General features: G+C 43.4%; 1 protein-coding gene across 3 annotated transcripts in view; it reads left to right on the top strand.

The window, feature by feature from the left end:
• LRRC45 (leucine rich repeat containing 45) overlaps positions 1-17,939 on the top strand; it is a 1,637,099-nt gene that overhangs the window by 1,087,791 nt on the left and 531,369 nt on the right. For all 3 annotated transcript variants that reach the window (XM_044068217.1, XM_044068216.1, XM_044068218.1), the window contains one exon: positions 11,535-11,605. In XM_044068217.1, coding sequence (XP_043924152.1) covers positions 11,535-11,605 — 71 coding nt within the window. The remainder of the gene's footprint in view (positions 1-11,534; positions 11,606-17,939) is intronic.

Here is a 17,939-nt window from a genome sequence, read left to right as displayed (position 1 = left end):
GAGACATTGGAAACCTTTCACCCCTCAGAGAGGTGTCAGGACAACATTAATATTTGTTGTAGAGCCAATTGTAATTAACTGTTTCAATGTCAAGCAGACATGTGTGCGACATGGACAGCTATGTATGTATGGGCGTAATTTTTGTGGGTACAGAGTGCCCTTTTTTTTTTCAGGTGAGAGTGGTATGTCAGGTGAAGGAAGTCGGTATAGCTGGGGAGGTAGGTTGGGTAGGTTAACAGACAAGACAGACAAGACGCATACAGGGGTGGTGTATGACACACGTGGCGGGGTTACACAATTGACGGGACGGAGGTTGGGATATCCGAGATGCATGAGCCCACAGATGGCAACAGTGGAACTGATATCCCCACCCATAGGCAGTTGTCACTGTTCCTTCACAGCCCAGGACGGGGCTGTGCTGGGGGCTGTGTAGGCGGGGCAACGGCCGGGCCGTTAGCTGTGCCACACGAACCTCGACCTGGCGTAGGGGCCCAAGAACAGAGTCTTGGATCTCCCTTCGCACCACAGACCGGACACCTTGGAGGGTGAGTGGATGAACCCCTCCGGCCACACTTGCAGAGGGGGGACGGGCCCCATCCCCTGCAGCGCTTCCACCCGAAGGTGGCACAGGGCCACCGGAGGGGGGTCCGCCTGGGCACTAGTGCCAGGTGCAGTCGCCAGCTGAGGTGGGAGAGGTGGGTCCGCTGGGACCTGCCTTCCCAAGCGTTCTAGGTTTGTGAGTAGTTATGTTAGTTTGGGTTAGTGGCATTTTATTCCATTCAGATTAGTTGTAACAGCATGCATTGGTATTCCCATCAAACAAACACCCAGATATTAACACCATTGAACATGGGGCATATCAATATCACATGCATTATTTGAACAGAAATACACAGTCAAACAACATGCAGGGTTGATTAATGGCAACAGGCCATCAAATTTGCAGGTATGAACAGGGCACATGCACAAACAGGCATGCATATATTTTGGAAACGGACAAATGTCCATGATTAATGAAATGTTCACATACCATTATTTAGTGGGTGTTGTTATATGGAATTATAGGGTTGGGTGGAGATGGACAGAGATGACACATTCATATGTTACACATTGATTTACATTTGTAATAGGTACACAATTAAGTTGAGGCTGATGTTTCAAATTATCTTTATTTGACTGTCATGCTACACCTGTTACGAATACATCACTATCCTACTTATGTTTAATCTGATCAGATACATCATCCTGCTACACTTTGATGACAGGACAGGGGACAACTATGGCTGTTTAGTCTGTCAGATAATCATTCATTCTATCTGCAAATTGTATACTGTGATCACCATACAGACTTTGGCCTACACATTCCAGATTCTGACACACTGAAATCAGTTTGGGATATTAAGATGTACTTCCACATGCATTTAGTTCTGTAGAAACACACTGGGGCTACTATATTCAGGGGTTATTACTACTTTATTTATTCATACATGACCCTTTCTGTCACTCTCACACATCCTGCAACTTCACAGTTCAGGTTGGTACTTCTAGGCTTTGTTCACATGTTAGACTGGTGGTGATTCAAACACTTTCCAACAGCCTCACTTCTGTCATGATTCAGCATTTCAACAGGGATATATCTCACATATGACTACCTCAGATTCTAAAGCTGTACTCTTGGGACTACTGCAGGTTACACTATATTTAATTCATGGTGGGACATCTGTATTACAGCACTGTTTAATTCTATCAATTATATTTCCAGTTACACTTGCATACTGATGAACTTGTTGCAGCCATACCTGCAGACTTACAATTCCTGCTTGCACATTATATTACTTTTAATCAATACACTGCAGTGTTCTGATACATGCTACAGTACAATATTTATTTACAAGTAATGGGTGGGGTTACTAACCTGCATGGTGGCGCCGCACCAGCCTCTGACCATACATCTCGCGATTCGCAGAGCGGACACCTGCAGCTGTAATACGAAAGAAGTAATATTGGACTACACATCTCCATGGTATCGGCCAGTTGAAATCCTTACATACATAAGCAAAATGTAACTTACTCAGTAGTGGGGCGTTGGGCATATCCCGGGCCTCCTGGATCCATTCAGTCAACTGGTCTTCCTTGCGTCGCTTCAGGTCCACATGGTGGTGACGGACCTGCTCACCAGTGCGTGGAATGCCAGTAGCACTGGTCAGATCACGAGCCAACTGGTCCCATGCCTCTGCCCTATACGCTCCCCATGAGACCTGGCCCTGCATGAGTTGGGCCTCGTGATGATGGACAAGGAGCCAGATCATGTATCTGGACTCCTCAACCCCCCAACGCTGTGCTCGAAAGCAACGTCCCTCACCTACTCCACTCATTCTGACTGCAGGTCTGTTCTACAATCGTTTCTGCTGTGTATTCCCGCCTATGGGGCTTATATATGCCGCTTTTCCCGCACATTTCTCTGATTGGCCGTTTTGGAATTGTATCTACTTCACTGAAAATGCTTTGTCATGCTTTATCCCATATATATGCTATTTCTGCATTTCTAGGTATTGCTGTCATGGCTTAGTGGTTTAGTACCTTGACTCTAGTGCATGGTATCCTGGGTTCGAATCTGACAACTGATTTTTGATTTTCCTGACAGATATGAGTTCAGACCTGTCAATCAAACATGCCAAAAGCACTTTTAAGCACTTAAAAGCAGGTCTGCGCTCGTTTGCGCGGAGGTAACGCATGCGCACTGGCAGTTAGCTTGTGGGAGCGCGCCAAGCGGTGTGCGCTAGGGTAACCCTTAATTGGCTAGTGACACACATGTTCAGCTTAGCACAGCTAGTTGCAAACAGTTTCAGCCTGTCAAACCGGTGCTTAGCAACGGGCATAGTTTGCAGCTTTTTAAACACTACTCAGCTACGGGCAGTCTGTCTCACAGCAGCTTAGCTATGAGTACATTTCTGACTATTTTTATTCTTGTGTTACTTCAAAGTATATGCTCCATTTCATTGCATTTTACAAAAGGGAATACTTTTACATTTGTACAATACTGTCAGGGGGCGTTTTAGTGCTTATTTACAAAAAAAAAAAAAGGTTGTTGTGGGGGCTCGAACCCTGCCTGCCTACTCTTAGGCCAGCAACTCTACCGCTAAGCTATTACTTCTTGGCTTACTTTGCATATTTAGTTCTTATATCCTTTTCCACTGACTGCTAACTGCAATTGCGCTAGTAGCACACCCGCGCACACAGTAGCAAACATTTACGGGGTTTAAAAAAAAAAGGTTTTAATTTAATTTTATAACATCTCTTCACTTTATACACTGATGGTCTGTCGGGCATGTGTTGTGTAGTGTGTTTATTCACATTTCCATGGCCTCTCGTGGCTGTTTACTTTCAGGCATTCTAGTCTTCCGGGGGCGTGTCCGCTTGCAGGGCTTAGCCTACAGACACGCCCCCTACTCTCTTACACGGACCGTGTAAGAGTTACTAGTGTGATTCAGCATGCCTCATGCACCTCATGCATATGCATGACATGCTGACATCACACCGTTTAACTGCAGCCTCCGTGTAAGAGTTATAACTCTTACACGGAGGCTTCCTGAATCTGGCCCATTGTCTTTTTTGTGCATTCCCCTGGATCCTGTCTGAAAATGATCTCTGCTTAGCACAGTAATCTGGTCAACAACATGCAAACAAATTAGAACAAATAATTCTGTACTTTAGCAAGGACAGTCCTAGTACTGCACTTGTCTGAAATCCAGATTTATTTGGATCACATATATTGCACTACTTGAGATATGAATCTTGCTGTCTGGTTACTGTTTGCTCAGGAGCCTTGCTAATAAATGCAGGGTTTGAGATGAGATGGCAGCTTTCCAGATCATCACAGTTGAACAATGTTTTTATGATTAATGAGTCTATCAGTGCCTCCTTTTGTAAAGTCAGGAATATATTGGACTCAAGATAAACTTACAATCCAGTAGATGATATTACCCAGAACCTCCACACAAGTTAAGACAAACCATGTTTTGCAACAGTCCACTCCATTTGCTTGCTGCCAGCTTGAAACCGACAAATTGAAATCTGGGTAATCTGGAGAACAAGAATAACAGCAGCAGCAAACATGGTGTAATTATTTGGATATCTGCTGAATTCTCTGTACAGAGGAGGGTCCTTCATTTTCTTGATGAAGGCTACCTTTGCTGTGAAGAATCAACTGGCAAAGTTCAGAAGACAGAGATTTCTGGATGGCAAGGCAAACAGGAGTGAAGAACCTGTCAACCACCAGGAGAGCATTGCTGGGCAATTCACCATGTTAGAGATCTTAGACAAAAAAAAATTAGCCTTCTTTGAGATCTGTGACCAGTAATGAGAGCAGTACTCATCTAAAAGGTTACAGCGGCTTTGGTGGTCTTTATCAGAGCACAGATTCCAAGTCTGAAACTAGGCTCGTGCATGTCACAAGATGGATGGGGTGTACACAGAATGGGGCAAGTACATTCAGGTAGAAGGTCAAAAATACCTGTTGTAAATCAAGACAAGTTTTTAGGGATCACTTTAACTGTACTCTAGCAGGAACTCGTGCTGGACAAATGCTTTCTGGGATAACAGAATTTAAGTTCATAGGTTCATAGGTTCATACTAGGCTATCTGCCCGAGGGCATTTATAAGCCTAGCCCATTGTTTTGTGGCTTACGCCACCCCTTTAGTATGGGGAACTATACCCATTATTTTGCTGTGCCTCTGTCGAGCAGTGACACTGAGGTAATTCCTGTGGTATATCTGCGATCTCCCATCCATTGGTCAAGATTTCTCTTGAACAAGGCCAGCGAGGTGCTCTGCCTCACATGTACCGGGATTTTGTTCCACAGCATAGGAGTCTTTGGGTGATGAATCTATCCCTCCAGCACGTCCTATTAATAGCCGTGTCGAGGTTTAAGTCTCCCCCTTGTGGCTCTGATGGATCTAGATTTTTGAGGTGAAGCATATTCATCAAATCTGGGTTTGACATGGCCTTGTATGTTAGGCAAAGGTCACCTCTGAGCAAGCGGTAGCGACTGAATAGAGCTGGAGTTCTTTCAGTCGGGCAGCATAGGACAGATTTTTGAGACCCTTTATCCTTTTGGTGAGGAACTTTGTGGCCTCTCCAGCTGCTGCAAGTGTCGGGTCAGATACATTCGAATGGGGCATTGTACTCAATCATTGGTCTGATGAGTGATGAGTAAAGGGAGACTATGACCTCCCTTGATCTAGATGAGAATCCCTTCATGATAAGGTGGGCAATGTAGAAGGACTTCCTAACTACTTTAGCTACATGGGTGTCGAATGACAGACTACTATCAACCTGGGTCCCCAGGTCCCTGATAACTTCTTCTGTGCTCAGTGGATTGCCACCTATTTGGTAGCTAGGGGTAACCTTGTTTTTCCCGAAGGGTATGACTATGCATTTTTGGCATTTAACTTTAGGCCGTGGCTCTGGCACCAGTTATCCGTTTCTGTGAGACCCTTCTGAAGGATATCTGTGTCAGATGTGTTTACTATGGCCCAGTTTGCAGTCATCTGCAAACTTTGTCAGCCATAACCCTCCTGTGTTTGCTTGTACTGGAAAAGTAGATGCCAAACAAGAGTGGGCCCAGGACTGAGCCCTGTGGGACACCACTTGTGACAGGCTTTGAGTCTGACATGGCGCCAGCAACTCTGACCCTGTGGGTTCTGTCACTCAGCCAGTTTGCAACCCATCTTGTGATGTATGGGTTAACATTTAAGCTGATGAGTTTTTCAATGATACCCGAGTGGGGTATTGTATCAAGGCCTTAGCCAGATCGAGGTAGGCTGTATGGACTGCCTTTCCTCATCAATGGCTTTGGTGACTGTTTCAAAAAGTCAACCAAGTTTAAAAGGCATGATCTGCCTTTGACAAAGCCAAACTGGGTTGGATCCAAAGTCTGCAAATTCCCTATGTCTTTATTTATGAGGTCCATTATGATCCTCTCCATGGCTTTGCAGATAAGGCTTGTCAAGCTAATGGGCGGTAATTTCCAGGGTCTGTGGAGGCACCGCCTTTGTGAAGTGGGACCACAGTTGCAGTGCGCCACTCCTGCGTATCCCGAGGTAAGACTTTGATTAAACAGCTGTCCTAGCTGTAGGTTTAATTCCTCATTGAGTTCGTGGAGCACACAGCCGGGGACACCATCGGGTCCCATGGATGCTCTGTTTTTGCTTTGGAGAGAGCAGTTCTCACTTGGGCTGGAGATGTTTGGGGGCTGCACTAATTTGGTATAGATATCTCTCCTTTGGGGAGGGGAGAAGTTTGCACTGAACCTGTCAGCCAGTATGTTGGCAATGTCTGTAGGATCAGTAATCTTCACATCATTTTGAACTAGTTCTGAGCATATCTGGGAGTTTCCTCCTAGGTTTCTAACATAGCTAAAGAAGGCCTTATGATTGTCTTTTGAGTCTTTAGCTATTTTCTCTCAAATTTGCTTTGGATGATTTTATGAGAGCTCTTAGTTTTTACTTATAGTGATCAAGGGTGTCTTACCTTTTAAGGATTTTGCTCTATCTTGTAGTAGCTTCCTCCTTTTGTTGTAGAGTTTGTTTATGGCTGGGGTCCACCAGACTGGACGCTTGCCTTTGGTACAAAGAGTCTTTGTTTTGCTTGGGATTGCCTTATCCATGCAGTCCTGCAGGTGCTGGTAGAAGGCGTTTGTAAGTGATTCAGCGGCTTGAGTATTGTTTTCCATGGCTCGGGGCCTGAAAGGAGACCACACTAGTCTTTAGAAGTGTGAAGTCGGCTTTTGAGAAGTTCTTTACTGTGGTCTTTTTATTTCAGGTGGGGGTGGGATGAGGACCTCCAGCGAGATTAGTCTGTGATCTGATCTCACCAGTGAGGGTATACTTCGGTGTTGAACATTGTGCTCCCATGTTCGTGATGATGAGATCAAGTATGTTATCTCCTCTTGTGGGGATGGTGACTAGTTGTTCCATGGCATTTGAGTTTATGAATTCCAGGAACTTTTGGGCTAGGGTGTTTGGGCTTGAGTAGTGTTCCCAGTCTATATTAGGGTAATTGAAGTCACCTAGTATGATGGTGTTTGGTGATACATTTATCCCTCTAGTGTTTTCAGGAAGGCCATGTGAGTTTCCTGAGTTTGTGAGGGTGGCCTGTAACATGCTACAATTTGCAGAGCAGTCTTGCCTATGGTTAATTGCACCTGGATGGTCTCCGATGCATCGTGCGTTGCCACCAGTCTTGAGGTGTGGGTGTCCTTGATGAATATGGATACCCCCTCCTTTCTTGGTATTGTCCGGATTTTGGGGCGGGCATGATATGAGGTAAAACCTGATAGCGCTGGGGTGCTCTCAGGAGCCTTGAACCAGGTTTCTGTCACAGCACAGACATCGATGTTCTCCATACTGAGAAGGGCCTCGAGTCGTGCATTTTGAGATTTAGACTTCTGGCATTGAGCAGCATTACCCTTAGTTTTTTCCTTTTTTGTGTTCTAGGGTGGTAGGTTTAGAATTTGAGCCTTGCCTAAAAAAGGCACTATGGGGCTGGCAAGAGCCTTTGCCAATATCCGGAATCCCACGGGTGACAGGTGCAAGCCGTCCCTTGCGAAGCAGCGTGGCTTGTCCAGCATGTCATCCCAGGCAGACAGATACTGGATCCCCTTTGAATGACACCAGTGTTTAAGCCAATTGTTAAAGCTGATCATCTTATCTCTGTATTGTGGCATCATTCTTGGTGAAGGTAGGATACTGCTCAAGGTCAGGGTCATACCTGCCTGGGCTACATAATCAGAGAGCTCCTCAATGTCTCTTTTCATGTAGTCCAAGGAGGTAGGTCTCAGGTCGTTTACACCAGCGTGGACAATGACTGAGTCATATTTGTACCTGCTGTTGAGAGACCTGAGTGCTTGCGTTATGTGGCGGATTCTAGCGCCCGACAGGCAGCTTACTGTGACCTTCTCCTTACTCAGTCTGGTGAGCGGGACATCAGTGTGTCTGACTATGGAGTCACCAATGACTAGTGTGTCTGGCATTGTGTTTGGCCTTAAGGGCTGTGACTGTTTGACACTCTGACTGTGAGGTCTATGTGTTGCGGGTGTTGTGTTCTGAGGTGGTGGTTGTTTGGGTGTCTGCTTTGGTGGCCTCTGCTGTTTTGGTAGATTTTGATCAGAGCCTCCGAGTATGTCTTTGTGTGTTTATGTGTATGATTTGAGGTTGTAATGGTACTATGTGAGACTGGGTCTATAGTGTGTGTGGTAACCTTCTCCTCCTGACTGGTCTTGCCAGTCCTATGTTGAGAGAGCTCAGCCTCCAGTTTGGCCGTATAGTTGCATCTCTCATGTATTTGTGTTTTGTGGGAGGAGGAAAGGGTTGTCTGTGTACATGAGGCAATTGAAACATTGCCTCAATATTCCCAGGTTCACCAGCTGAGCAGGAGAGGACACTAGCAACTGATCCCTCGACATGCTAGAAGGGTAGACGAAAAACTTTAAAAAGATTCCGGGGACATGGGTGACCGAGAAATGGGGTTGCCTTTTGGGGTACTATCTATGACAAGAGTGCCGTATCAAGGTAATAAGTACTGTAGGAGCAAGTGCTAGGTTTAATAGATAGAGAATAGTCTACTTGGAGTCAAGTAGAGTTGATGTTTTTAGTTATAGGATACGCTGATTTGATCAGTAGTATAGTTCGAGGAAGGTAGTTTTAAGGGAAAATTTGAAGAGTGGACTTTAGGTAGCCCGAATAGTTTAGACCTGCTTAACCGGCACTGGCCTAGTGTGCAACAGTGGCAGGTCCGCGCTAAATCGCGCTAAATCGGGCTAATGCGTTTTATACCAGGGGCTGGAAAAGCTAGAAACTGGCCCAAACGACCAATAAACTACTAGTTACTGGCTGAAACCTCACAAAACTGGACAAAGGCAGCTCAATGCTTCCACTCCCACTGGTAAGCAAGGTAGCCCTTCCCCAAATAAGGCAAGGAAACAGTACACAGGAACTACAACCAAAGCCCAGGAATCAGCAACTCTGAAACTGGACTAAACTAGTAAAGCAGGAAAGCAAGGTAGCTTCCTTCCCCAAATAAGGCAAGGAAACAGTACACAGGAACTACAACCAAAGCCCAGGAATCAGCAACTCTGAAACTGGACTAAACTAGTAAAGCAGGAAAAAGAAGAGATATTTTTTCTTTTTTTTTTTCACAAAACAGGCAGAAACAGGTACAGCAAACACTTATAAATGCTATGAATCAGCTACTACAGCTTACACAGAAGAATTTGCTACAAATACAGTCAAATAGTAACAAACAAGGATTCCAAGTGCAAGTGTTATCACTCTACAGGAGCTGCACACTGAACTAGGCTGTGATCAGGTTAAGAGACTGACTCTGCTGCCTAGTATGAGGTCATTAAATGGAAGACCAAGTCTTAAGGTATGTCCATAGTGATGGGTCACTCAAGTAACAATCTGAACAGGTTATTTGCAAGAGTCACAGACACCTTGTTTTGGATGTTGTAGTTTCCAGAGCAAGACAGTTTGGCCAACTGAGATAACAGGGAAGTGAATGAACTTAAGAAATGTCTTAACACATTGTGGTAAGCGTTAAACTAGGAGGTACCAATAGTTTGTTTCATTTTCCATGACATGCTCAGATGAGTTGGCATCTCAGCTAGTATCCTGGAACAGCTGCAGGAGCAAGAGATGAAACATCATGATGCTATCCCTGATTCTGTTCTATTTTAGGAAATGAATAATGAACTCAAGGGGAACAGCAGCAGTCAGAGGGAGCAGTGCCTTCATCCAACCAGGTTTCTGTTATAAATATGATGTAATCAGTCTTCAACACATCAGATGATATCAGGCTTTCTGAAGATAAATCTTACATAATAATGCAGCACCCAGGACAGTGCCAGATGAGGACAAGTCTCTGGTACCTGCCTGATGAAAAGAACATGTGTACAGATACTTTCCAGAACACTGAAGACTGAATAACCACATGAGGTTTCATCTCATGGTGGTTCTTATGAATGAAGTATCTTACCACAATTGAACATTGCCACCCACTGTACTTGGACTACATCTCCTGTGGACATCAAAAGTAGCCAGAGGAAGCTAGGTGGTCCAAAAGGGTGAATGACCAAAGTAAGATCTATGTTATAGACCAGCTTGCTGACAGTGTAAATGGAGATAAGAAAGTCTGAAATATCATGCTTAGCTTGCTATCACAGTGAACCTTATCAAGCTGGATGGTAAATGAATGGAACCCATGAAAAATACCCCTTTCTACATGTAGCCATGGTAGTACAAGTTGCTCCTTATTTTTATTCCTTTATGTCTGTATATAACTGTCTGCTGGTACAAAACTCTAGGTGAAAGTTAAAAAAGAAAAAAGACTGCACAGAGCACCTGCATTTCCTTCCTATCTTAAATGCAGTTTGCCTCTTCTACTGTGTACTTTTTAAATGTCATACCTGTAAATAAGTGGTTATGCCTGCTCTAATCAGTTGGTTGTCTGAAATTATGTAAATTATTACTTTAATTATAGTATTTGCTGCTTAATTAAACATCTGTAGCCTTTCCTAAGGTATATGGTTTGAAGTAAAGTCACAATACTTTCACTTAATTAGCCAGACTCCCTTTAGTACTTGTTCATGTGGTATGCCTTTTCTTTTTGTGCTAGAATTTGAAGGAAAGCTTTGAATTAAAGAGAAATTCTCTTTTACTCCCCATGTTGATTTATCTTCCCAAGCTCCCTTCCAAGCTGGGTGCCACTGCTTTTAATATTAGAGTGTTGGTGATATAGGCCACATTTTCTTAAGTTAAGATGCATCATGCCAGATGGTTGTACCCCACCTGCTACCAGGCAGAACATGCCATATGGATGTGTTTTGAGTGCTACACTGTATATTCTGCCAGAATAGTTTGTCTCCTCACTTACACTGCATGAGAGGTTAGTTAGGTGTTTCTGCTTGCCACATTACATAAATTGCCAAATGAGTGTACTACACCACATGCCAGGTAGTTATGTTTCTTCTGCTACACTACACTTTGCTAAATAGTGGTTTCGCCTCTGCTATATTGCATAACATGCCAAATGGGTGTGCCTCATCTGCTATGCTGACGCTGCATACTATATAGGATGAATATTGTCTCCCACATGCTGCACTGCATTCCATGCCAGGCAGGCAGATTGCATGTTACAAAAGCATTGCATGACTGAAAAAAATTCTTCTTGCTGTTTTAACATATACTTTGTCCAAGTGTTGCAGAGTGCATGCAATACAGTTGGTAGGATCCATATGCAAGTGTGTTGTTGTTTTGTATTCTGATAAACTCACATGTGACATGACAGTAGGAGTCCTGAAGTTTGGAAGTTTCCACTTTAGTCTGTATTTTGTTCTGCAGCTGGAAAACATTTTTCTTCTAACTTCCCTGACTTAATATTTAGATACTGCATGATATTTTTAACTCTGAATTTAGATATTGTACCTACCGTTCTTGTTGCTGAATTTTTAAAATTGTTTTCCACTCATTTTCAGAACAGTTCGAAATGGAAAAGAAACGATTCAAACAGGCACTTGAAGATGCAGAATCACTGCGGATGAAAGAGGTGAGAGTAGTGGGTGGATGTCAGTTGTTGCAATAGTGTAGTCTGTGACAGAGTGAAATGAGGAAATTGTACAGTGTGTAGGTATGAGACGAAGCAGCTGTCTGTGATGTGGAGGTCAGAGGAGAATGTAAAACTGGTATTTACAATCCTGTGGTACACCACATAATGGTAACATAGTAGCTCAATACATAAGAACTCTACCTCATAGGTACAGTGTCTGGGGTTTATTTTTTACTTCTGCTTGGTAAAATTTGCATGTTCTTCCCAAGGCTGCATGGGTTTTCTCTGGATAGTCCGCTTTTGTTTCAGTGTTACCAAAACATGCTGGCTAATATCCATGTATATTGCACTTGCTATTACCCATATGGACTGGGTCCTAGCTGAAATCCAGCTCCTGATTTGCCTGGTTAAGTAATGAATGCAATTTAAAAGAATTACATGTATTGTATTGCTCAGAAGAATTAATGCCAACCCATACCATGCTGCTTCCTGCTTCAGTACAAATTATAGAATGTAGTATATTTATAGGCTTATAGGCCATAAACACTTACTCATTTATAGTATAATGACTAGTGAAAACACTGCATTTTGATCATATAGATTTATTTATTCAGCAGCAGCACAGTGGCACAGTAGTTAGAATTACTACCCCAGAATGTGTGGTTCTCTTAACAGTTATTATTAAGAGTTTTTATCTCTAAACTTGAAATTTCAATCAGGAGAGACGACCAGCTGTTCCAAAAAACTCTTAAAGGTTCAAAGGTGCTAAAAAGGCTCTTGTTGTCATTAGCCTAGTAAAGCCTAGACATGCATCCCAAATCTCTGACAAGTTCTGATACCCTTGATAAATGTAAGCAGGGCCCTAGGAGATGAACCATTTACAGGTTGCCTGTGTCTGGCAGAGACATAGGTGCCAAACCAGAGATGAATTTCTGGTTCCCTATCCAATTAAGTTGCAATTGAATTGGGTTAGGGAGGAACTCTGCTTCACATGGATGTGGAGCCTATTCCCTAGACAGGGTAGTCTTTGGGATACATTCCTGTCTCTCCAGCAGGTCCTATTTATATCACAGGCAAGGTTTAAGTCTTTAGAATGGGTAACTCTGGTGTTGTTTGTTTTGTGGATATGCAGGGGGTCCATCGCAGTGGGGTCTGACAATGCTCTGTATGCCAGGCATCAGTCTCCCTTCAGAAGCCTGTAGGAGACGGAATACAGGGATAGGGCTGTGAGGCGGTCTGCATAGGACATTTTACGTATGCCTTGTATTATTTTAGTGAGGAATCTCTGTGGGCATTCCAATTGTTGGATATACCTGGTTAGGTACATACCAAAGGGGACACTGTATTCAGTGATATTTATTTATTTATTTATTTTACATTTGTTGACCGGGCTAGTCTAGCTGGATATATGTCCATTTTCAGTACAGGCCCGGGGAGAAAAGCTCCACACAATTTAAACAAAGTTCACATCTACAGAAAATACATATTTAGAATGCATATACATTTTCATTGAACAGAGAAGGCTGCAAATTTACAAGTACATAACGAAGGTTACACATATTTGAATAGACTTAGTATAGTTAATAAGAAGTTACATTTAAATGTTACTAAAGAGTACTAGTTGAGAGGAGAGAAGAAAGCAATAGTGTCGATGTAGGTAATAAAGGAAGATAAGGAAAATGAAATGGAGAAGCAGTTAGGTAATAAATCTAGAAGTAATATGAGTCACTTTAAAGAATCCCGTACTAGCTAGGACTGTGAAGGAGAGGAAGCATAGTAGTATTTAATATGAAATAGATTTAGAGAATAGAGGCAAAATTAGAGAGAAGAAGTAGATTCAGAGATGAGAAGCTTGATTGATTCAGGTAAAAATGGATAAGTTGGTCAGTCCGGTTTAGAACAGGGGCACATCCAGTGTGTTTTCAGGAAGAGCTTAAGCTTATTTTTAAACAGAGTAGTAGCGGGAAGTGTGGTAAGTTCAGAGGGAAGTAGGTTCCAGGTTTTTCCAATAGAAATAGAAAACAGAGAGTCTCCAGCTCTACTATTTGATTTGTTGATGTATACAAGAGATTTTTGTGATGATCTTAGGGACTTAAGGTTATCATAGGGGTGGATAAGATTAGTTAGGATGGGTGTTTTGTCAGGTTGATACAGTATTTTGTGGACGATGGTCAGTTGATTATATTTCAGATGCTGTTGAAATTCAAGCCATCCAAGGTGCTTTAGATTAATACAGTGATGAGTTCTATAAGGATTACCTGTGGCAAATCTGGCTATGCTATTATAGGAGTTTTCTAGTTTTTTAAGGTTATTTTTTGACAGATTGGTAAATATGGGTGAGGCATAAAGAAGGGTGGAGATAAGGTGTGTGTGGGCAATGGATGTTCTTCATTCCACATTGCTGCAGTCCTAACTATTGGGTAGTCCGCTGTCCAGTCGGCCCCACCACCAAATGGCTGGCTGTCGTCAGGGCGAGACTAGACTGGACTGTCAGCGTCCAGGTATACTATCGCATGACCCGCATATCCTCAGTCTTTTGCATGGTCGATGCAGATGCGATGCAGAAGTCTGCGAGTGCAGGTTAGCGTTCTGAAAGTTTCTTCAGTCACAGACGAATCAAGTTGATCAAAGTACCCGTTGGGAATATTTTGGTTTTTTTTTTTTTTACTTTTCTATTGTCAGTATTTACAACGAAAAGTGAATAACTGTATTTCTTGTGGGAAATGTGGGATTACCATACTTTGTGTATGATTTGTTTAGGGCCTGAGTTTTGGGCACCTACGCTACGTTGTTGGATACGCTCTTGTGCTAGATTTAACAAAGATTTAACAAGGTTAGTTAGACTGTAGAAGGTTATTATGTGGGAAGTTGTTATGATAAAAAATGTTATGGATGCAATGGGCGGCGAAGATAAAAGAAGAAGCAAAAGAAAGCAAAAACGCGGGTGGAGGAACCAGAAGCCAGCCAGGGTCGAAGGTTTGGAAGGGCTTTTCGGAGGTTTCAGTGGGCCAGGGTGAGTCTTTTTTTCTCCAGGAGGAGACTTCCAGTCTCAGGGAGTCACAAGCTCAGGACGGGATGTACATCCTGAAGGGAGTCCCGCAAGCTGTTCTCCTTCTCTTCCTATCCCTCTTCCAAGCTCAGCCTCTTCCAGTTTCAGCCGCTTCTTTGAGGCAGGGTGGTTGAACTTCTCTGAGTCTCCTAGTGGTGGCAGTCAGGATCTTTGCAAAGAAACATATGCTTAAAATGGCAGAGGATTTAAAATATGAGAGATTTTGGTTCTATAGTCCTCCTGATAAGAGGCCTAGGGATGGAAGGCCTAGGGGAGGCTTTTGAGCTTGCTCCAGGCTTGAGGGCTTGACCCGCTACTTGAGACTTCTGCCTCTTTTCCTGATTCTGCTTCTTGTCCTTCTACTCCTTCTGCTTCTCCTCCTGACTCTTTTCAGGGTCTTTTTCATTTGATTCCATGAAGGAGGACCAATTTTTCCATTTTGGGCATTTTAAAGATTTAGGGAAAGATTTCTTTACCCTTGTTTATACCTTTAGCTATACCTCCTGTTTTGAATGTGGTGGACCTCCTGTTTTGCAATGTGCCCCAAGATGTGTTTAATGCCTCCTTTGCCTCCTGCCCCCTGTATCCTCGGATAGGTATTATAGGTCATAGTTATACGGGATGCCTGAAGCTCATAAGTATCTTTTCAGAGTCCTAGGGGCTTAAAGGCTGTCCTAAGGCAGTTGTTGAAAATGTCCCTCAGGGGCCCTGTATAAAGGGGCTCCCAGTTGTTAAAAAGGCTGGGCCTACTACTTCCAGGGCAAGGGCTTTTGGATAGATGACTTTAGTTGAATGAGTTGTTCTGTCAGTTTAGCCATGAGGCGTAATTGAATCAGTTTCACATGTTATGAATCAAGGTGGTGTCTTTAGTGGTTGAAGGTAGTTGTGGTATTGAGTTTTGAGGTGGTTGAGTGTCTGGAGTGTGTCCATTTAGTTCATGTGTGCCTCCTTGCAGGGAGTGGCCATTCAGAGCACTGTGGTTTTGATGCTGTTGGAGGCCTGATTGATATTGGCTGATACTGAGAGATGTCTTGATTGCTAAGCAGCCTGTAAGACTTGGAAGAATTTGGCTGACAAGTTGTGACAAAGGATTTTGGTTAAGCCTTTAGGCGGTGGAAAGTTGTTTGAATAAGCTAAGTCTTTTTGCAGGTGCAGCCAAAGTTTAGTAGAAATTGGCTATCTAAAGTAGAAAACTCCTTAGTATGATTCCCAGTCTAGGGTTTAGTTTATGGCGGCCTAGGGGGGGAGGCTCAGGGTCTTTTTAGGCCTAGGACAGGGGGTCTCCCTCTTTCAGGTGGTGGAGGAGAGAGGGGGCTCCCTTTTCTGCCTAGGACAGGGGGGTTCTTTTTTCAGAAGCCTCCCAAATTCCTGCAGCTTTCAGATGCCTTTTAAGGTCAAGATGCGCCTTTCTTTTCAAAGGAACTCTACTCTGCGCAGGGCAGCACTTTTATTTATTCAGGCTGATTTATTCAGACGGTTACAGGTTATTTACCCAAGACAGAGGGGTTTCAAAGGCATGCCAGACATTCCTCCTCTTCAGCCACACCTTCTCTGTTCCAGAGGCTCTGTGCCAAATATTCCCCTCCTCTTGCTCAGGAAGGGCCACAAGGATTTTATTCTGTTGTTCTAGGGGCCATTTAGTACCAAACTGTGGGGAGCCAAGCTGACCAAAACTTCTGCCGAACTTCCTAGGTTATCCTGGGGGAACATCCAACTGATTCTGCCTTTATTCAAAATGTTTCTGCTACAACAAGACCAGGGATGGAAGTACAACTTCACTGGAAGGAAACTTACCTGCTCATTAAGATCTACTGAGGGTATTGCCAAATAGCCAAAGCAGCTTAGGTTCATGGGAAGATATTGGCTTGTTGCAGGAAGTTTCTCAGTTTCTGCATTTAGCAACTCATATTCATTTCTTTCTCGCTGTATTCCAGCTTATCTTTAAAGAAGAGAATCTTATCTCTATCTGGCTCCAGTGATAATCCCACCCAGGCTAAAGCTTAAAAAAATTCTTCCTATCCTAAAAGCGACGTGTCAAGACAGGTGCTAGAATGTGCCATAGATTCTGATCTTGAACTAAAATAAAGTCTAGTCGAGTAAAAAGGGAATTAGTAAAAGGTGCTTTCATCCAGTCTCTTACCCTGAGCTTTCTTGTTCTGGCCGTGAGAAAGAATACAGATCTTCAAGCAAGCCTTCTTTCCAGACTCTTCAGTCCGGGCTGACTGCAAGGACAGTCCACTATCTCTTCAGTCGGGCTGACTGCAAGGTTCTGAGACTGAAACATGGCGCTTTCCAATGCCAAACTTCATATGAGGCTACAAAAATCTGTGGACACAGTACTGCCAGGATTTGGACACTGTGGACAAAATAATACCAGCAATAACCTGAATTTTTGGAAATTGGCATTCAAATGTCACCTTGCATTCAACTCTCTGTGGGGAGCCCAGGCTCAGAATCGGCAAGGACACATCTACTCCAGATGATGTCAGATAGAGGCAATCTACTCATCTACATGTGATGTGGATACAAGTGCTTTGGGAAGACTACAGCATCTACATATCAACATGAAAGAGATGTTAGCAGTTCAGTTTGCATTAGATGCTTTCAAATCAATTTAGCAGTTCAGTTTTCCAGGTGTTGACACTTTCTTGCACTTCTTGCAGGGCACATTACACACAAACACACAACACACACATTCATAACTACATCAACAATGCTTTGGAATTAGGCAGACTAGCTTCTGCGCAGAACTGCAACTGCAAATCAGGGAGACTTTCTTTTAGTGGAAAACTAACTCTTCAGCAAAGGTATCCAGATAGGGATATGGGGACTCACAGACAAAGATAGATTAATATGTATTTGTAAAAGTGTCATGGGGGTGGAAAAACTGATCTAATGTATTTCAAAAAACGACAGTGTCATGGGGAACAGCTGACATAGATTTGTTAAACTTCTTCTTTAAGTTGGAGCTTTCCAAGTCTTTGCTGGAAAAAATCTGCATCATCTTGCCTTTCCACCTCTGCCTCTTCTTCCAAAGGTGCTTCTAAATCTTCAGTCAAGACAAGCCAAGGATGATTTTAATAGCTCACAGGTGCCTCTAGGGCAGTCAGGTACCCATTTACTGAGGGATTTGGTAGGCTCACAGATTGGCCTTCTGCCCCTTGATGTACCCCATACACAGGAGGTCTGGTAAGGAAGCCAAGGTAGCCTCTACTCTTGACACCACACCTCTTCAATATTCTGGAGACAAAAGACAGCAAGTCTCAGCTTCCTCAACAAGTTAAA

This window comes from Protopterus annectens, chromosome 4.part0 (assembly GCF_019279795.1).
Source record: "Protopterus annectens isolate FY-2018-M chromosome 4.part0, PAN1.0, whole genome shotgun sequence".
NCBI classification, from domain to species: Eukaryota; Metazoa; Chordata; order Ceratodontiformes; family Protopteridae; genus Protopterus; species Protopterus annectens.
The sequence above is the reverse complement of the archived record's forward strand: the minus strand, read 5'-3'. Positions and strand labels throughout refer to the sequence as shown.